Source organism: Aquila chrysaetos, chromosome 5 (genome assembly GCF_900496995.4).
Source record: "Aquila chrysaetos chrysaetos chromosome 5, bAquChr1.4, whole genome shotgun sequence".
Classification (NCBI taxonomy): domain Eukaryota; kingdom Metazoa; phylum Chordata; class Aves; order Accipitriformes; family Accipitridae; genus Aquila; species Aquila chrysaetos.
Genome location: NC_044008.1, coordinates 24,927,549 through 24,949,319, shown reverse-complemented (window position 1 = coordinate 24,949,319; position 21,771 = coordinate 24,927,549). Strand labels below are relative to the sequence as shown.

At 39.0% G+C, this 21,771-nt stretch overlaps 1 protein-coding gene across 1 annotated transcript in view; it reads right to left on the bottom strand.

Moving 5' to 3' along the window:
• The window catches only part of SLC13A1 (solute carrier family 13 member 1), a 56,763-nt gene that overhangs the window by 19,513 nt on the left and 15,479 nt on the right, over positions 1–21,771 (bottom strand). Inside the window, exons 2-8 of the mRNA XM_030014822.2 lie at positions 9,357–9,490; positions 7,403–7,531; positions 6,545–6,681; positions 2,349–2,536; positions 1,683–1,740; positions 1,527–1,593; positions 872–1,032 (exon numbers count right to left, since the gene is read on the bottom strand). Of these exons, the coding sequence (XP_029870682.1) occupies positions 872–1,032; positions 1,527–1,593; positions 1,683–1,740; positions 2,349–2,536; positions 6,545–6,681; positions 7,403–7,531; positions 9,357–9,490 (874 nt within the window). The remainder of the gene's footprint in view (positions 1–871; positions 1,033–1,526; positions 1,594–1,682; positions 1,741–2,348; positions 2,537–6,544; positions 6,682–7,402; positions 7,532–9,356; positions 9,491–21,771) is intronic.

Here is a 21,771-nt window from a genome sequence, read left to right as displayed (position 1 = left end):
TTTAGCAGCACGCTGAAGCCAAATTTCATCCATTCATGGAACACAGGTTGGAAGAAAATCTATCAATAACTGGTCTTTCACCATTTTGCCGTGTGCAATACAGAATAGTGGGCAGAGGGTAATAAAAGGATTGTGCTTTATTTTGTTCTATTTTGAAATTAGAGTAGGAATATTTCTGGCAATTAGTAGTTTGCAGAAAAAAAAAAGTTCAGCAGGAACTATTGGTTTTTCAAAAGCTTTGGGATGAAATCTGCCAATTTTCTTTTCAAAGTAGTTCTACTTAGAAAAGAAAAGGAATATTAAAGAATGTTTTTAATAACCTCAAAACAAAGTGTTCCGCTGAATGCAAAGTTTCAGACTGGTTTGAAATGATTTGCTTTTTCTTTGATTAATGGACCTAAATTCCTCATTTCAACAGTGCACTAAGCATAGCCTCCTGAAAGTCTCCTGATGCTTTTTGCTAATCAGACCTGAACTTAGTTCCTGCTGTACTTGGAAATGAATAACAGTCCTTTAAGGTCAAATAGTGTCTGTCATATTCATGCTAAATAATGTCATCCTCCTCAGATAAGCCCATGTTTTTCCATGCAGCTATTCAAAGAGTAACATGCTACTTAACCAAAGAATGGTCATCTTGTTGCATGTATTGCATGATCACTTACAGCCTTTCCTAGTGTAAGGCAAATACAGCCATGCAATTTCGTTTTATCTCTTTAACAAAAATAACAAAAAGAAAGTAGTAAAATCAAATAATATCAAATCAAATGCTAAGGTTTCTAATGCATTTTAGGTGAGCCATGTGAGAGCTCAAGAAAGAACCGTTAAAATTCTGGATTAAGAAGAATACAAGTAATTTAATATAGTCTCTTACGTATTGAAGTGCTCAGCAAAAATCAGATTAGTTGATGTTCCTGTGATTGTGGTCAGCCCTCCAATGGTAGCAGAATAAGCAACACATAAGCACATCACTTTGAAAATCCCACTGTATTTGTCCTCTCTGCTTTTTTTCCCTGTTTCAGCAGGTGGTAGGTTCTGCTTAGAAAGAATATACACCAATTAATATATAAGAAGGGCTCATCATCAAGCACAAAAATAGGATTCAAGAATATCCCAGAAGAGCCAGACAATTTGCTGGCAATATAGCTGTATGCAGTGTGGTTTGGTTTGCTGTTACATTGGTACTGCAATTATTCAGGCAAAGGAAAAGGAGGGAGAGTCAAATCCTGAAGTCCTTTTCCTGAGCTGTTCTTGTCTTTACACAAGAACTTCCTTTATATATACCTGATATATAGAGTTTGGTGAGGTTCGTTTAACTTCTGTGAAATAAACTGGGAGCACAAAAACACTAATGAAATAACTACGTAAGCGAACTGTATCTACACATGTGTATCTACACGTGTATCTCTTATTCACATGAAACTTGCTTCATTGCTATTTGTGCCATGTTAGATGTCACATAAGAATGAGATGTGGGTTAAAACTAAGTTACACACATTAGCTGCATAATAAAAAGACACCTTAAGTACCTGTTCCTTTTCTTTTTCATTTTCCTTTTCAATTGTGCACACAGTACTACCCACATTGTTGTCATATCTGGAAAAACAAAGGCACATATTGCAATAAACAGTTATTCTATTCAGGTGAATTCTTAGAACAGCATTTAGTAAATGAATAACTATTACCCATTAAGTTTTTTTTCTTTCTCTTTCCAGTCACTGCTTTCACATGCTCCTATATTTTCTGTAAGACATTGATGCGAAGACAGATAAGTATTTAAGGGAGCAAAACTGGAAAGGCTCCATCAGCATGACCCATTCCATGCAATCACTTCACATCATCCCATCAATACATTTACAAGTGCCAATCGTAAAACCAGCTGAGTTGTGCCCTACTTCTTCATGACTCCTATTCCCTAGACTCTGAATCTTCTAATGAAGAGAAATCTTTCTAATTTACAATCCAACTGTGTGTGTAACCAGTTTAGATTCATTTGTTCTCCCAACATTATGCTCGAGCTTAAAGAGATCTTTTCTCTTGCTAACATTTAACCCTCAGTGTATTTGTAGCCTGTAGTCATATTTCTTTTCAGACATTTTACTAGCCTGAACAAGCCAGCCTCTTCTCTTCTCTTCTTCCGTCCTCTCATATAACTGCCATATTCTGCACCCGTTCAGTTTTAACTAATCTTTGTGAACATGAGAGACCTCACACACAGTAATCCAAGAGAAGTCTCACAATGAATCATGTAATGATGCTAGTGCTTCCCTAGCCATTCAACTTCACTTTGTGGTGCTTACTATGCTGCAGAGTGAGGGCAGGCAAAGACAAAAACTGCACTGCATGCCTACCGTCCAGCTCCAGTGCCGGGTTGATGGAGCCGTTAGAGCAAGACATCTCCAGCGCATCAGCTTCTGCTTCAGCTCTGATGATCTGCTGAGCTACAGCCTCTACAATTGGCATCACCATGGCAGCAGCAGAGGTGTTGCTGAGCCACATTGACAAGAAAGCACAGCTAACCATGAAACCCAGCGTAAGCCTGGAACAGGAGAGAAGAGTCTGTGGCTGCTACAGCAACACCTCCTATCACCGCTCTATTTAATATAAATTGAAAGCTTTTTCAACAGAAAGCTTGAATGTAGGAAACACTGAAAATTTAAAGCATGTAACTGACCTCTGAGGAAGTTTATGAATTAAAATTATCTTGATCAAACACACTGAAATTATCGTATTTTAGAGTTAAAGCATCAAATATATAAATTGAAACAGAACCAATAATGTTTATTTACAGAATGATACCGTGTTTGAATCACCTTTGAAGAAAGAGCACCATGCATGTCACAAGTTCAAATGAAAGTTAAAATGGCTATACTGCTAATGCTATTAATCTCATATTGTACAAGCTAGGTCAAAACCCTGGACTTATCACTTAAGGCTGTAAGTCAGTCCTGTAGATACCGGTTCAGGCATTATAGGAAGAAATATTAACAATTCAGTAAGTGGTACTTAACTCAGTTCTTAATTGGACCTCCATGACAGGTGTAGGGATTATTTGTTCTTCAATAAACATCATATTTGATATTAAATGGGAAAGTGATGGTCATTACAATGTCTTAGTCTGGTCTTGGCACAGCTTATGCTAAGTTTACTACAAACAGGAATTGCATCTGTGCAATTCCTGATTGCACTGATGCAATGCACTGAATTGCATCAGTGACTGTAGTCACTCTAGTTGTACACTGAAACAATCAAATATTTCATGACATATCTGGTGAAGTTGGACAGTAAACATAGACTACAGGCCGCATTGCCATTTTTAATGCATCTCTTGGAGTTGTAAATGAGACTAGACCTCTTGACAACCTGCCCAAGGTGTTGGCAGTATCATTAAACACCTGCCATGCATCACCACAGCGAGAGAACCACTGTGAGTGAAGGGACTACGGTGTTGCAGCATTTTCTGAGAAATCATTTGTGCGATTTGTAAAGCTCTTTTTGCCTAGCCTTGATCAAAATCTTCACAAAAACTGTAAGGATTACTCAGCACATGAAGACAAGATTTTATAAAAAAATAATGTAAGCAATATTTCATGACATAAAATACCATTCAAAGTACCTCTCGTAGCCTTTCATTTCAGCTAATACCAACTACATTTCAAACATGATTTTTTCTCAGTAGGGGCACCTTGTCTTTTGTCTGTGCACTTTTAATTACATAATGATGAAATGATCTGCAGACTTGCAAGTGGTGGACCTGATTCAACAGAAATTGTCATCAGTAGCATAAAACCCATTAACTTTACGCAGTTTTTGATTAGGTCCTCAGATGGAAGTTGGGGAAGAATTGTCTTTCCAGGAGAAATTTTCATGCAGAAAATACTGCTCAGGCTAAGCACGCTGAATATGAATGTTCACATTGTAGAGAAATATAATTTTAGTACAGTTTGCAAGAAGATTTAAGCCCAAAGGAAATGAAGACATTCACTAAGGTGTTTCAAAACTGCTCATCATAAATTTCCAGTATTTGATGGACTGCTGCTCAGGTGACCATTTAGTACAGTGTAGCGTACTCTAATGAGTGACTCTAAAATAGATTAAAAAATTATAAAATATATCCTAACCTGTTCAGCCCCAATTTTTCTGCATTATTCTCCCTGCGGTGGTGTTAAAAAATATTCTGCATGGAACCTTAGATGAAAACTTCATTTACATTCAACTGTAAAGTCAGTCTTTGCTATGTAATGCACAATCAATGTTTTATTACTCATTCTAGTCCTTGTAGGTTGTACAGACAAATTCACCTTTCCCTGCTAGTCTGCAGACCAGACCTTATAGCTCAAATGATGGGAGTCCTTTGGGGACTCATAGAAACAGAATCATTTAGGCTGGAAAAGACCCTTAAGATCATCGAGTCTAACCGTTAACCTAACACTGCCAAGTCCACCACTAAACCATGTCCCTAAGCGCCACATCTACACGTCTCTTAAATACCTCCAGGGATGGTGACTCAACCACTTCCCTGGGCAGCCTGTTCCAATGCTTGACACCCCTTGAAGACAACACTTGAAGAAATTTTTCCTAATATCCGATCTAAACTTCCCCTGGTGCAACTTGAGGCCATTTCCTCTCGTCCTATCTCCAGCCACCTGACAGAAGAGACCAGCACCCACCTCGCTACAACCTCCTTTCAGGTAGTTGTAGAGAGCGATAAGGTCTCCCCTCAGCCTCCTCTTCTCCAGGCTAAACAGCCCCAGTTCCCTCAGCCACTCCTCACAGGACTTGTGCTCTAGACCCTTCACCAGCTTCATTGCCCTTCTTTGGACACACTCCAGCACCCCAATGTCTGTCTCGTAGTGAGGGACCCAAAACTGAACACAGTATTCAAGGTGCGGCCTCACCAGTGCCGAGTACAGGGGGACAGTCGCTTCCCTAGTCCTGCTGGCCACACTATTGCTGATACAGGCCAGTTTCTCGAGAAGAATGCAAGGACTCCTGCTATTCTACTTCCACTGCTGTATCCTCCATGCCCTCTAATGCAGAAACCTCCTACAATGATGTCTCTGCCTTGGGCTGGATGGGGCTCCAGTGGGCCCAGGCTGGCTGGGGACTCCTGCTAGCGGAGGCGGAGGCCTATGCACAGAGAAGAGCGTGCATCACTTTGTAGTGGGCATAGCTAATGAGCAGCAGGCGCTGGGAGGTGGGAAGATCCTCTCCTTCACAGATCGTCTTATCAAAATCTTATCATCCTTTTGGCATGATCAGGAAACGTGATAGAGCTGAGACGATAGTTGTGAGGGATACTGCTTCCTCAGGGTTACAAAGCTGTCTGTGCAGTGGCCCTAGGTATCCTCAGCAGCTGGCTGTGGGTTTCTGTGTCCACAGCAAGTTCCCCAGCAGTGTTCAGCTTAGCACAGCACGCCATTCACTTGTGTTCTCCCTTTCAAGATTTCAGCCAAAGGGTGAAGATTTAGGAGTGACCAAAAAAAGAGAAGTTGAAATAACCAAAACCGCATAGCTCAAGAATGTAGCTAAAGATAATGGGAGGCAGTTGAACAAGAATGTAAAGAGCACTTTGTCAAAAAAGAAAGCTACCAGCTATCAAAAAATGCAGGAAAGATCAAACTACATGTGCAATTTAAAATTAGGACAGACAAATCACCGAGGAATAGAAATAATCAGCATTTCCATGAGGCATTATTAGTTAGATCACCTAAGAGGCATCTTGGTTTTTAGACCTGCGGTTTCTATTTTTCTGACTTTTTACTCCCTGTCACTGTCTGCTTCCTGACAAGGAGTCATAAGCATCATGTATTCTGGGAAGCCAGATTTGCTCTACAGATCTTATCTGCAGCCTTACTGGTGTGCTGACAGATGAATCCGTGGCCTAAAGCTTTTCCGCAAGCTTGTAAAGCAAGCAAAGAAGAGTTTTCACTTCATAAGATGTATGCTGATAGTGACTAAGTAGAGAGTGTGTGACTTCATATCCCTCACTACCTCATCCAGCTGGGGAAGTTCCTATTCCTTTGATATTTTCTTCATAGGTAGACAAAGAAAAAAACATAAATAAAGACATTGTGCTTGATGTGTTTTTCCTTCCCCACCACATCTCTAGTTTTATGACTTTTTTCCTCACTGTGTATTTGAACTCTTCTTGTATTTTTGGGAAGTGTCCAGAATTTTGCAAACAGTATTGAAATACAAATTAATAATAAGCATAGCACAGATTTTCAGTTGTAGGCATTAGATGTGTAATGTACTAACCATCATTAAGAATCAGGAGCCTTACATGATTCACAAATTCATCAGATTTTTTGTTCAGAAGGATCCTTATTATGAACAGAATCACTGCAGGGAACATTCAATTAGGATTTCAGCAAAATAATAAAGTGTCACCTACAAATCCATCATATCATTTCAAATATCTACTTTGTTTCAGTAGAAAACAAAGGCTGGATTTGTACTACAGAAAAAGCAGTAGGCAATCATTTCTGGAATACCTAGCTTTCCACAAGTATTATTGTCCTTCAAGATGTTGTTTAGCACATACCATGCAGGGTTGACACCCACCAACATCACCATTCTTAAAGCCACTCTTTTGTGGAAATTCCATTTTTCTATTGACGTTGCCAAACAAATTACTCCAATCAGCAGCAGATGAAAGTCTTTAAAATAAGCAGATGCTACCTGAAATAACAACGAAACATACCTTGGTAACTAAATGGTGACTTTCTACTAGTATTTGGTATATTGTTTTAATGAAAAAAAAAATCAGTAAGGGTATGTATTGAAATAAATATCGAGAAATGTTTTTGGCTTAAATTTAGACTATTAATTTCGTTGACACTGTTAATTTTGTTTAACCAAATGATGCAAGAGTAACTGCAGTAAAGTGCATAGTGTTAAAACAAAATGAAAAGTAAGGCTTAAGATATGAACAACCTAAGATCATCAGTCACATCTCTCAAACTAAATCACCAATGAAATGCTGGTTTTATTAATCTGGTCATCTATCCAACAGATAAAAGAACAACTTTAAACATAGACTTAGAGTATGAACATCTGTGGTGTTCCCTTTTTGACATGAAGATATATACTCAGCATTTTGCACACAGGGTCTTCAGTTTGTCATCTTGCTTCTGTAACATTAAGGATATTTTATATCTCTCTAACATTTTCCCATCAACTGGTATCTAAGCACTGAATCACAATCTAGGAAAAAAATATTAAAGAAATATGAACACATCCTGAGGACAAAGCATGTAAGCAAGTCTTGAGGCAGACCTACTGTGACTGGCACTCAGCAAATCCATGGATTAGCCTATCAGGTTTCAACATTATGTGGTTCATTCTTTGGAGATTTTATAATTGAAATCCATAATATGATAGAGAAGAAAAAAAGGGTTACCTCCTTGGATTCCATTATACCAAACAATGGGAACATAAAGGCAGGGAGCAAAGCTGAAACAGCCAGTGGCAGAGCTTCTGTAAGCCAAAAGATGGCAACTACAAACAACGTGTATGCACATTCTGCTTCCTAGAATACAAAAGGCACCAACAAAAATATGAGTGGATCATCCAGGAAAAAAGTCACAACTGCAAAAAGTCCAGCTATGGCAGTAGAGAGATTCCCCCCACCTGGAACAAGTATAAGTCAAGGGACCTGAATTTAGGGTACTTATTGCCTGCTAAGATAAGAAACATAGTCTGTAAAACAGTTTTAAAGAATATTTTCTAAGAGATAGTAAAATTACTTAAATTCTATCACTTATGAAAGGTGAAAAAAAAGTCAGCTGCCTTTTCCTTCAAGCACATTTAATCATATAGGTCATTCTGGAGCATTCTTAGACCATGAATTAACATAAATCACAAACATTTTGCAGCTGCAAGCAAACTAGGACACCTTTAAGCCTCTAGGAGTACTCTCACTCAATAATAGGTCGAATTTTGTCTCTCCTGTAGTCAATGAAGTTTGTCATCAGCATCAATAAGGCAAGGATATCATCTAATATAAAAAGCATTGTGCAAGAAACACAGTTGTTGTTTTTAAGACTTGTGATTTTAGTGAGTGTCTTTTATTTAAACTCCTGGAAAACAGGATTTTTTTCAGGAGAATTTACTTCAATGCTGCCTGTAAAATGCAGCCACAGCCAAATATAATGACATGAAGTGAGCCTAGTTTCTTCTAGAATCCTAGAAACCTCTTTTGTGTAGTTTTGATTTATACTTCTGCTCTTGAGGAAAATTGTTTAGATCTTTTAATGCCACTGGTTAGGGCATGAAACTACTCAACAGCAGCAGAGATGGTTTGTTTTGGGAAAAGAATAGCTTAATGAAATGGCTCTTGGAACCTCTGACTGGAAAACAATGTTAAATGCAAGTCAGTCAGCTATGGCTAGCATTTATTTTTGGGGGGGAAGCTTGTGTTATGTAAGAAACAATCTGATAGTGTTAATTCATTTATCACCTAGAAAAAGTTCATCTCACTTAAGTCCTACCACATTAAGAATTTCTCAAGAATTTCCCCTCAGAAAGGAAAGTGAAATATTGAAACTGTGATGTGAGACAGTGTGAAGTATGTTGCCCTGTAACCACTATCTATCTGTGATGCAAGGACTTCCGAACTGGAATTTCATGTATTGTTACACATGATCCATATAATGCATGTGTGACAATACATCACAGGACAATTCCATTTCATTCTGCTGACATTAGAGCTATCCCAAATAGAATCACCAATAACATTTTTAGATAGCTGTTTCATCAGCCTGGAGTTGTCACAAGAGTTATTGAATGCCAGAAGAATTTATTTCAAGTAAAATAAAACTAAGCTGTCCTGCCATAACCTTTGCTCTATTTAAGAACCAGAGGGAATTTCTCAGATCATTGATTCCAGTCATTTGCTATCAGACAACACAATATATGATGAACTTAACAAAATCCATCATCAAATAAAAAGGTAATTGCAGTTGTCTTCCTGAAAATGCATCTCCATTGTCAATCATACAGAGCTGTTTAAAAGTGGTCAAAATGTAATAGTAAGGACAGGATTTTCGAAGTAGTCTAGATGATGTTAAATGAGAAAAACATTTCCTGAAGAAGAAAACAAATATATAATTCAGAACTTCATGCAACCAGCACAGAATCTTACATTAAAGCTGTTGTCTTCTCTAGATTTCTATGCAAATACTCTGAGTTGACAAAAAAAAAAGAAAAAAAAAAAGAAAATCCACAATGCAAACATCATTAAGTCATTCAAGGTCCCTTCCAACCCAAACCATTCTATGATTCTGAAAAGATCTGGGAGTCTCAGGCTTGACATACAGGTGCAAAATAATTACCTCTCAAAGCAGGCCACTTACTTTGGTTTTGATGATAAGTGGAAGTGGAAGTAAAAGCAGTGGGGTGAGGACAATGAGCAGGAACCTTCGGTAAACCAGGAGGTAGCTAAGAATCTTCATGGTTGATGGCTGGTAGATGAACTTCCCTGCAGAAACTGCCAAAAAATAGTTCTGACTTTAAATAGCTGACTCTGATTAATATTTTTCCAAGCTATCACCTTTAGCCATTGCTAAAGCAGGCCAGTAAACCAAGTTAAAATTAAATCTTGCTCTTTATTGTTTTAGTGAGTTTATTAACAGTAGGTTGATAAGATAAGTGTTCATCATAAACCAAGGCTAGATGTCAGCCTCCTCATGACTTTCTCTCCCTGCCCTTCCTCAGAACAAGTTTATGTAATTAGAGCAGGTTTTAGATAACTAGATAACCAAAAATTTCAGGTGCTCTCCTAGTCCCTGTCGGCTTCAGTAGGAAAACAAAATATCTAATATACATACAATATATGTTCAAAACATATTATGGCATTATGTAAAAACATATGGAAGATCATTTTACTAAACAGAATTAAAAATTCTTCATGTTCATCTCCATCTGTGGAGGTATTCAAAATTTGATAAGACAAGGTCCTGAGCAACCTAACCTAGCTCTGAACTTTGCTCTGCTTTGAGCAAAAGGTTGGACTAGATGACCTGCAAAAGTCCCTTCCAGCCTGTCTTTCTATTGATTCTATCTGTCTAGAATTTGAAATACATGAGAAAGCCAGGGTTTTTCTGTCTTGCCTGGCAGGGAGTGTATGATAGTTCATTTTTTCTTCTCATGTAGAAACAGGATAAGGTGTTCCATGTACATCATATAAAGCTTTGAGGAAGGCTAAGAGTAGGAGAGTGTTTGAGACAAAAGTAAAAAATAAATAAATCCTTTTGCCTGAATTTTCCTGTTTTCAGTAAAAGAAAACTTGGTACCGTCTTTGTAATACAACAGAATAGCATCAAATAAAGAAGACGAAAAGGTAGGAAAGAGGCTTGTACACTACCTGTAGGTGAAGATCAAAAGGGGAAAGAACACACTGTTACATGAAGAGGGAAATTGGAAGAGGAGACAGATGAAGGAGTCTTTGAGCTACCATCAGAACCATCCAAAGGCCAGGTAATAAGGTAGATTTTTACTATCCATATAACTTTTTGATTATAAGGATCCCATGTGTCAGGGTACAGACAAACCAGGTCATCAGATCGCCAGTGTTGAGGACAAACTTTTGGTTTCAGGAAGGTAGGACTTCAGTTTTACTAGGAAAGCAGTATTTCAAATCTAACTGGAATTTCTTCTAAGGAAGGAATTGATTGAAAACCTAAAGGTGGGAAATAATTTGGGGATGAAAGTAATAATGTAATAACAACCTTTGCTACTGCACAGAAAAAAATGGGGAAAAAGCTTTGACACAACCTAGGGAGCTGAGACTGAGATCACCTAGGAAGATAATGTAAGGGATCAGGAAGTTCAAGTGAACTGGTAGCTTTTGAAAGGGGCTATTCTAAACATATAATGACAAACCTGGTTTAAAGAGTTCAGAGACAGTGAGCAGAAAGAGACATTATGGTGCCTGCATCAGGAAAGCTTCAAATATCCAAAACGTAAAGGGAGTTGTATGAGATCTCGAAAAATTGGCATGTGCCAGAAGGACTGCTATAAAGGAATAACAAAAATATAGACAAATAAATTTCAGAAGATTGTGATGCAAAATATATTTCAGTTGAAGATGTCAAAGAAAATTTCTGTTAAAATGTCAAAGTAAGAAGAAAACAGAGGAGAGTAGAGGGATTTAGTAAACAGAAGGAAGACAAACTGCAGACAGAGCTGGAGTATTCAACACTTTCTTTGCTCGAGTCTTCACAAAGATAAATGGCAGTCAATTCTCTAATGAAATTAATTTTAACATGGAAAAGGGAATGCACTACAGGCACAGTGTTGGTGGGAGTGCTGAATATTTAGATTTAATATATGTATTCAAGTCAACAGTTCCAGATAAAATTCACCCATAATTCAATGGTGAGAATTCAGGCAGTAACCTGAGAACTATTTTAGAAAATATTTGAATATATTCTGATATGCCATATATTTGAAAAACTGTGGCGGATTACAAGTTCCTAGAAAATTGGTCGAGCATACATGGAAATGAAATATGGCTAATATGTCACGTAGACTCAATCTAATATTCTTCTTTTATGGGACAACTAGCTTATGATCGAAGCTATAAAATATATTAATTTTATTTGATTTTAATACACTTTTTAGATGAACTAAGAGCAATTCAGAAGTAAGCACAGAAGAAATGCTCTAGGGGAAATTATGTTTGGGGGCACAATTGGTGAAAAAAAGTCCTTGAAGAGAAGTTACAAATGGTTCACATTCGTACTTAGGTGACATTTCAAATGGGGTCCTTAAGGAGTCTATTCTGATTAATTTTCTAGCCCATATTTTCATTAGTGGTTTGAACCATGAACTAGCAATGGACAGGACAAAGGTAATACCTTCTAGCTGATATTAGACCATAAAGGCTGTTTTTTCAGCATTCTTAGACCATCATGGCTATAGCAAAATGCCATGTGGAAATAGGCATACACATTTCAGAAAAGAGAAAAGGGAAAGAGACTTCCAGTACTAATCCAAGTGAATTATTGCTAATGAGGCAGTAGAAATTGGCCTGCAGGATTAGCTCTGAAATTCTTAAGCCTGTCTGCAGGCCCCCGGTCTGAGACCTGCAGTCAGCCACCAGAGATGGCCAGGGCAATACTAGGAGTTAAAAGGAAGAGGTTTCCTTCCAAACGTATACTGAGATGTGTCTGGAGCAGTCAAGCTTTTACAGGTCACCTGAGCATGGATCAACAGATAGATGCTCAGCTAGATAGCAAATTTGTAGTGGAGTAAGTTTAGTGGAGGAAGGCAGAAGGCCTTCTGAGAGACCATGGAATTTGGCACAAAACTTTTCTTATCGGCAGGAACCAGGAACTAGCCAGGGTACGGAGAGCTGCTTACAAGAACCTTAAACATACAGCTCTGCATGTGAAGAGGAAAGAGGTTCTAATGTGATTTGAGGTATTACTGAATGATTAGGGAAAAAACTGATAAATTCAGTTTGAAAAATAAGGATGTGTTCATGTCCTGGTTTCAGCTGGGATAGAGTTAACTGTCTTCCTAGTAGCTGGTACGGTGCTATGTTTTGAGTTCAGTATGCAAAGAATGTTGATAACGCTGGTGTTTTCAGTTGTTGCTAAGTAGTGTTTAGTCTAAAGTCAAGGATTTTTCAGCTTCTCATGCCCGGCCAGCGAGAAAGCTGGAGGGGCACAAGAAGTTGGCACAGGACACAGCCAGGGCACCTGACCCAAACTGGCCAACGGGGTATTCCATACCATGGGACGCCACATCCAGTATAGGAGCTGGGAAGTGGGGGCGGGGAATCGCCGCTGGGGGACTAGCTGGGTGTCGGTCGGCGGATGGTGAGCAATTGCACTGCGCATCATTTGTACATTCCAATCCTTTCATTATTGCTGTTGTCATTTTATTAGTGTTATCATTATCATTATTAGTTTCCTCTTTTCTGTTCTATTAAACCGTTCTTATCTCAACCCACGGGTTTTGCTTCTTTTCCCAATTTTCTCCCCCATCCCACTGAGTGGAGGGGGAGTGAGTGAGCGGCTGCGTGGTGCTTAGTTGCTGGCTGGGGTTAAACCACGACAGTTTGCAACAACGGAAAAAATACAAAAGAGGTGAAGTTTGTAGGGAGAAAGAGTATTTCTCATTATACCAGCCACTTTCAGTCGATCAAGGTCAGTATTGATCCCTCACTCCCTAGCTTTCTTGGAATGCTTTATTTATTTTTGTTATGTCTTGAGTTAACTGTGGACAACTCCTGTGTGTTTTCTCAGTAGCTGGATTAAGTTTTGTGTTTCATCTTTCCAGACCTCAGGAAAGTCTGTGAGGATGATCCTTTTATGCTGAAGCTTTTTCCAGATAGCTGTATTTGTAACTTGGCTGAGGACTGCTCTTTCATATTTGAAGAAGGGCTTGTGTGCTCAGAAACTCATCATTGTGTGGGACAACACAGCAGAGGAAGTGTTTGAGAAAGAGGAAAGAAAAATTCAGATTCTTCCAAAAGCTGATTTTGCCATAAAACAAAGCAAGATCAAAAGACTTGCATGAGAGATCCAGTTCTGGGGAATAAAATGGCAAGATGGGCATTGCCACGTCCCATAGATATGCTCAATAAGATAATAGTCATGTCTCCACCAGTTAGCAAAAAAAGAAACCCAATCTTTCCTAGTCATTATGTGATTCTGGAAAATGCATATTCCAGGTTGCAGTCAGCTTGTGAGTCCTTTCTGTTGAGTGACCCAAAAGAACTATTTTGACTGAGGCTCTGAGCAACAACAAGCTGTTGAACATATCAAAGAGCAGATAGTTCAGGCAGTAGCCCATGGGCCAGTCTAGACAGAACCACATGTGAGAAATGTTCTTTATGCTGCTGCCAGGGAGCATGACCTCAGCTGGAGCCTCTGGCAGAAGGCACCTGGAGAGACCCAAGATCAGCCTCTAGGGTTTTGGAGCTAGGGGTATAGGGCATTTCGCTCAAAGGCCCGGGTACAGTTGGTGGATAATGTGGAAGAATGGGGAAATCTAGTGTGTACCCCAAGGAGATTAAACCTTGCAGGACAATAACATGTGATTTGAGTTCCATATAATAGGAAGTACTACAGCAAGAATCACCTGAACCAACGGAGAATGAGCCTCACAAGAAGCCAGGCAAGTACAGCAGTGACCAAACCTGAGCCAATAATTTAACACAATATGCCATCTCTCCTGTCCTGAGCAACCACCACAACACATGAAGCTCAAGTCATGGGTTAAACAAACTCAATGGACATTTTATGAACATTTTACAGGGGTGGCCCATAGAGTAAGGCAATGATATCTGTATATATAAATCACATGACAGGAGGGAGGGTGGTGCTTAATGGGGATGTATGGGATAGTGTAAGACCTGAGTGTGACATAAATGATGTGAAATAAGTGGTGGAGATTGCACTGGGTCTGGCTGGTATGGATGGATTTTGTTCATAGCAGCCGGTATGATGCTGGTTTGGATCTTGTGATGTTTTGGATTTGTGACTAGAAGTGTAGGTAACACACCAGTGTTTTGGTTATTGCTGAGCAGTCCTTCCACAGCATCAAGACATTCCCGCTCTGCCCTCCCAGTGAGTACGTTCAGGGTGTGCAAGAAGTTGGGAGGAGACACAACAAAGGCAGCTGACCCAAACTGAACAAAAGGATATTTCATGCCATATAAAATCATGCTCAGCAATAAAAACTGAGGGGAGAGGCATTTTGCAAAGGGAGGCATTGTTTGGAGGCTGGCTGGGCATTGGTCTACTAGTGGGAGGTGGTCAGTGGTTGCCTTTGTGTCAATTGTTTCATTTTGGTTTTTTTCTTCCACTTTCCTTTGCTTCTTAAACTATCTCGACCCACAGGTGTTCTCACTTTGCTCTTCCTTTTCTCGCCCCTGCCCTGCTGGGGACAGGGCAGGTGAGTAGCTGGGTGGTGCTTAGCTGCTGAACTAGGTTAACCCACCACACCTTGTCAATGGCCTTGTAAGTTACATTACCACTCTCTACCTCACCGTGCATTTATCTCTTGACCATCACAGATACAATGGCAATACTACTGCGCAAAGCTAAGAGGAACACCTCAGGTAAGTGGTAGTTCCTGGTAATTTCAAAAGCATGCAAAATTTTAGTACACTGTTCAGTAGGGCAGGATCCTTAGAAAAGTGGGGAAAAAAAATAAAGCAAGCAGTATTTCCTTGTCAAAGGTTGATCATATGGGCTTAGCAGGATATCTTTATAGAATGAGATAAGCAACACTTCAGAGCAGCACGTCTAATCTACCAGCAAAGTATTTGTTATACCAATATATGACTAAATACTGTAACAGAAAGGCTATGTTATACCAATATATGACTAATTACTGTAACAGAAAGGCTATATATCACTACAAGAACAGTAAGATGGGTAAGGTACCCCCTAAAGGGAAGACATCAGTGGAGGAACAATCAGGGCAAAGGAATGTTACAAAAGCAGCTTCTCAAAGATATTTGAGGGATTTATACTTCTTCAAAATTTTATTACTGATTCTCAAGATGATATTTATTGATAACAAAATTGAGAGGCATTATGAACAAAGTTTTTTATATAAGAAGAACTTGAGAGCTTGAATTATGAAGTTACCATGTTCTAAAACAGGTAGTGGGCTGAGAAGAAAGCTCCAGAAGTGGCCCAAGTAAGCACTGTGGTAGGATTTACTTCTAATTTTACACACCCATATCTAAACTGGTCACCATAACCTTTTTTCACAATCTACAGAGAGACGTAACTACTTTCACCCTGCTTAACTGAGGTGTTTATACGAGGCTGAAGTGAATTACACTCTAAAGATGAGTGTTTCTCTTCACTGACTACAAAAAGCCCTAGGCAAACAGGTTGAAGCAGGATGTCTAACTTTTAGATGTCTGTGCTAGGACAGATGTGTTCTATCCTCTGCCTGTTTGGGAAAAAAATCTTAATAAGATATTTGAAGTCAAGAATGGCTGCAAGAGACCTGGAGCACTGAGCAACTCTTTTTTCCTTGGGCCTTAGAGTTTAAGCAAACAGAATATAGCATATACCCATCAATAAACAAGATTGCATGGGAATTATAAACTTCATTATTATTATTATTATTGAATAATTAGCTTTCACTCCCTGCTCATCATTGCAAAAAATGGAAAACATCTCTAATTTTATTTGTGTATTAATTTACCAGTGGCTGGGATCAAGGGGTTTCTTTATTACCAGAGAAAAATTAAATATCTTTAGTATGAACCCAACAGTGATTGCCACCTTTCGAAAGATACCATTGAGAATAAATGTTTAATAAATGGAAAGCATGGAAATTAAATCGCACACACTAATTCCCCAAGATCTTGCATATTCTGCAAGGCTTTTAACCAGCCCAGGAAATTTTGCCTGGCTGCTTCCCATTGGTACCACTCATTATTTTTCCTCAAGAGCGTAACAGCTTTTGGGACTGAAAATTCTATTTATATCCCCAGAAAACACATTTGAAGAGAATGAAACTCTCCTTCTCCCTCCCTTTCTCCCTGTTACAAACATGAAAGCAGGGAAGTAAAAGCAGTTAGAATTACACCAAAGATTAGTGGTGGAATTGGGTGTGTAGCTGCAGGTGTCTCCCACCAGAGACAGAGTGTCTCCCTTCGAATCAGTGGTGAAGAGAAACGATGACATGAAAGTGTTGGGCCTTGATCAAGATTTGCTGCTCTAAAACCCACAGGGGAATCAAAGCAACAGATGTTATGAAAATGTAATAGCACATCTAAGATTTAGCACTTAGGGGTGTCGGATGAAATCCCATCCTGAAGTGCTCCCATTTCTAAGTACGCATCCAACATGATGACAGACAACTGCTCCAACAACTCTAAATGCTCTAAAAACTCTCTAAGTTAGTAAATCTTCATGGAAATGCAATTTGATGCATTTTAAACTGTGTTTTTTTCATTTTTCCTTTGGTTGTCTTTTTTTAAACTGTCTCCTAAGGAACAGTCTCTTCTAAGCTTAGCAGAATGCTCTCAGGGACAATGAGATTTGTATGGAAAAGGAGGTAGACTGACATGCAGAGCAATGAGAAAAAAAGTACCTTTCCGGAATTTTAGTAGCATGAGATTCAGGACTCTGAACAACATGTGAGCTTTATCTCTAGACTGAGGATGGAAGATTCTGAAATAATTTGGGTGTTGTATTCCTATGATCTTGGCCTGATTTGCTAAAGAGTGGTAGTTAAAAAAAAAACCCCAAACCACTTTTTCTTTCCAGTTTTCCTTGCATTTCTGTTTCTAAACAACAGAACTACTTGGAAAGTGCTGTTTGGAAGAGATTATTGACAACTTTTGGAGAAGCAGTTTACACAAACCAGATCAAATCTATTTTCAGCATGTGATGAGAGAACACATTTCATACCTACATTCAGGCTGTATTTCTGAATGGACAGAACCTGACATGTTGAATACATTTCCAGACTCCTTACTGCATAAAAGTAAACAAATTGAAAAGAAACAAAACCCAACGGCTTGACTTTGAAAATTTTAAAGACTAAGAAGTTCACTATTCATTGTAAGCACATTATATCATTCCTTTTAGTTTTGAATAGAAACCCACTGTGCCTGAAGAACATTAATGCCATGATTTCTCAAGATGACCTGTACTTACAGCATTTTTCTTTGAATCAGTTCAAGTGCTCCAGCAATTACTATATAATCTTCCATCTTTCTGCAGCTGAATCCTCTCTTCTAATGACACTAGACAGCACAGAGCTCCTCCAATATACTCATTATTCATCCTGGGTACTCTGTTCCTGTGAGTCTTCCCACTGGAATCACTGGCCAGTGACACAAAGTAGTATTTCCAAGATGTAAACTACATATAAACTTCCTGTAGAAATGTAAAATACAAATGAATAATGGGGTTTTAAAACAATAAAGAGCCCTGTTACTGGTCTCTTATACCTGAAGCACACCCTGAAAGCTTAAAAAGGCTCGGTTACTTGAGACTCATTAATACTAAGTCTGTCTATCAGCCTGCTTCTCCCAAACAACTCCTTGGTAATGCTTCTCTTCACCTCTGAACTAGCTGTAAGCAAGTTAACTTCAGAACTGGAAGCAATTTCACTTCATCAATGCAATATTGTGCCTACAGTAAATAAGTTCTTCTGAGAGTGTTACCTTGATGGAGCATGACATTAACCAGGTGAGCCCAATTCCACATACTGGAACCCATCCTGGAAACCTACCTGGGGGAACCTGCCACTCAGCTTCCACAGCATAAGTTATTTACTTGGTCAGGACCTCTCTGTTGAGCTCAGTACGGTTCTCTTCATGAAGGATCTGCCATGCTTCCACTTTGTCCAATGTTTTGCTCCACCCTCATTCCAGAGGTTTCACTGAATGCCTCAGCCCCCTGTACATGGATGTCCAATGTGCTACTTTTAAGGACAACAGTCATTCTGCCTTTGGGCAACTGACACCTCTGCTCCTAAATTCTGGCAAACTTCCCTTGCCGGTTATCAGTATGTGACAGAAAAACCCCAAGCTTCCAAAAACTTTCCATCTTCCTGCATATCCTGCTCACTGACTGAACAGGCAATAATATCATTCTTTAAGAGACACGTCCTCCGGGCTGCTGTCATGTGACTCTTGGCACAAAACCAGCCTTGAATCATTTGTAGGCCTAATTCACTATTTAACAACTTTTTGCCTCCCTAAAATATGACCTCCATGTTTATTGTTGTTGAATGATGGCTGTGTAGTTGGTGCTGTGTGAATCCAAAACCTTTAACCTGTAGTGGATCTGCATGGACAAGTCTCCTTACCAGAAGAAATACTCCCAAAGCCTGGGCAAGTCTGTGTGCACACCAGAGTGGCTACACGGGCAGATCTGTTTGCCGTGCACCATGGTCTAATGCTCTCCTGGAGTTTTTAACATAGACTTTTCAGTCTTATTCCCCCTGGAATGTGTACATTCCTCATATAACAAGGTGATAAAGACTGTGCTACAGTAAACAAAGGTTTGTAAGCCTCTTCATTTCATGAAGTGTTAATAATATTCCTCAAACTCACAAAACACAAGCTTGGCAGTGAATTTCAAAATATGTTTCTGAAAATAGTGCACAATTTTTATCAAACAATCTGAGCTATAAAAAAGCAGATGCCACCTGATTAAACACCATACTATGCTTTTGATTTTTATAATTTTGGAGGAGGAATTTTGCTTTAAAACTAATTGCGTGATATGACTCCCAGATCAGGCTTTTCATTTTTGGAAGACTACATGTTCAAGGTCAGGTTGGACGGGGCTTTGAGCAACCTGATCTAGTGGAAGGTGTCCCTGCCCACAGCAGGGGGTGAACTAGATGATCTTTAAGTGTCCCTTCCAACGCAAACCATTCTGTGTTTAGTCTCACACAGAATGCAAAAGCAGCAGGAAAAATAAGTCTGCCTAGAATGGCACTATAAAATTTGGCTTTGTTTGCAGGGGGCTTTCCTTCATGACAGCAAAATCTATTTTACCTGGTCTTCTATCAACTAAAATTTGAGTCAATAGTACCATAATGATGTCTGTTGAGAAGTAACATGAGAAGGGAAAATATTTAAATCATTTCATCAATTGTTTGCTAGCTTAAGAGCTTTTTGTTGTTTAATTATTTCAGGTGATGACAGCTAATTGGAAGTGGTATAATTATACTTTTTGCAATTGATGTTGCCTGTGTGTTGATGACATGCTAATGTCATCAGCGATGCTGGCTTTTGTCTAAGATGTTTGATGAGCTGTGTTATTGTTGAGGAAAGATGTTAATCATCCAAAACCATTAACTATTGTCTTTGATTTATACTCATAACAAAGTTCAACTTTGGCTTCCTTGGAAGCCACAGAGGATAAATCATTACAAAGAAAAGTACTAAATTTATTCTGGTGAAACACAAAATTGAATAAAGATAGTTTGTCAAAAATATGTAGGAAGTTTTAACTGATCAATGTCACTGTGTGAAATTTCTCAGTGGCATAATTATTCTAAACTGATCATTCCTAGACTTAATCTTATTTTTTTTCATTTCACTGTTACTAATAACTTCAACAGTTTGCTTCCTTTCAGTAAAAGACATTTTTATTTCCATTTTATTAATACACTTTAAAAGCCCTTACATTTATTTTATATTCCTCCATCATGTTAAACTTTGTGGGAAAAGAAATGCCTTTCCCCCCGCCAGGTGGCATTTTATGGATCAAGTTTCTGTTATATTAACTATATGCTCTCCACATTAAAGCCATAGGAGTATAATTCCATTTTCTCTTCTTGGTACAGATTTTTGGAATTCTTTATTAGATCTCCTGCCTTGGCCCAAAACTTCACATTAATACTTTATTCTCCAAATTGGTATCTGTTTTTCATAAATGTCCACATGTAAAAACACATGAAAAAATACATCTTATAATAGTTAGTTATGTGTAAAGGTTGGACTTCATAATACTTTTGGGTTTGGAGGTGTATCTTCTCTCTCAATATTCTTATATAGTTTTTGTCTTTATAAAGTTTACCAAACTGCTAGATGAGCTCATCCAGAGTCTTCTCATGGACAGGCATATATTTTAGCTAATCCTCAGTCCCATTTTTCTTATTCCTTCCTTCAATTTTTCAGTCATCCTTTGCCTCTCTTTCAGTGACCAGGTTATCATCAACAATAAAATTGTGGCAGCCATTTATGTTTACAAGGTCCTGAGAATATTTCATAGCCAGATCAAAGCCAGGTTTATCTTAATCAAGACTTCCTAATCTTTCACTAATTTTGGATAATAAACACACAGGTGTATTTACTCAGGGATTCTTTGTAATCTAGACTCTCTCAGAAAAAACTTCTATGACATCTACCAGCAAAACAAACCACACACAGACAAAACGCTCCCATCTGCTCACGCTGCAGCAAAAACAAGCTCGATTTGCAATAAAATTGGCCTGTGAAGTCTTGGAGCCAGCGGAACATATTCCTCTTTTTACTCCTTCAGTGGGAACTCTGTCAGCACCTAGTAAACTCTGTACAAGCGTGGCTCGGCGGAGTGTCTCCGGTGCTGCCGGGGGCTGAGCGCCTTGCTGGTAGAAGTGTGGACTCCCAGCCTGCCCAAGTCAAGCAGTCCCAGTGACACGGGCCAGGCTCACGGAGCAAGCCGCTGCTTGAACAAGGGAGTGAGGGACTCGCACACGTGTCATCTCACCAGCCCCATTCAGCACGGTCGAGGAATTTTCCTGTTAACAAAGTTTAAATTTCAGGCTGAAACTGCAGCGATGGGGGGAGGCTGCAGCCACACAGCTTCCACCGGGGTAAGGGGTAGAAGTGGGTGGAGACAGTCTCTGCTCCCATCTGCACGCCCTGAACTTATTTTACTACTGACATTAATAATATAAAATTAAGGTAGCTATGTCATTAATAACATGTCTTAAGAATAGTCCAAAATGCAGATGCAGTGCTGGGATGTCTGCATCTACATCTGCATTGTCCCAGTGTTTACACTGTCCATGTCAAGAGTGCTCTGGCTTGCAGCCACAGCAAGACCTGCTGCTGTCATGTTGAAGAAAGGCAGCTCAACTCAGAAGAGTAAATTCTGCTTGGTAAGAATATAGTTTCACTGAGTATTTTTTCAGCATTATCACAGGGATTCTCTGAAGGCGTAGTGGAGTGGCAGGAAAAAATCACCACAGAAGTTATTTTTGAAAAAGTTAATGTTTCTGAGATGAAAACTGACCGAATGTAAATTCTTTTATACTCACAGAATTAAGCTGCATGAA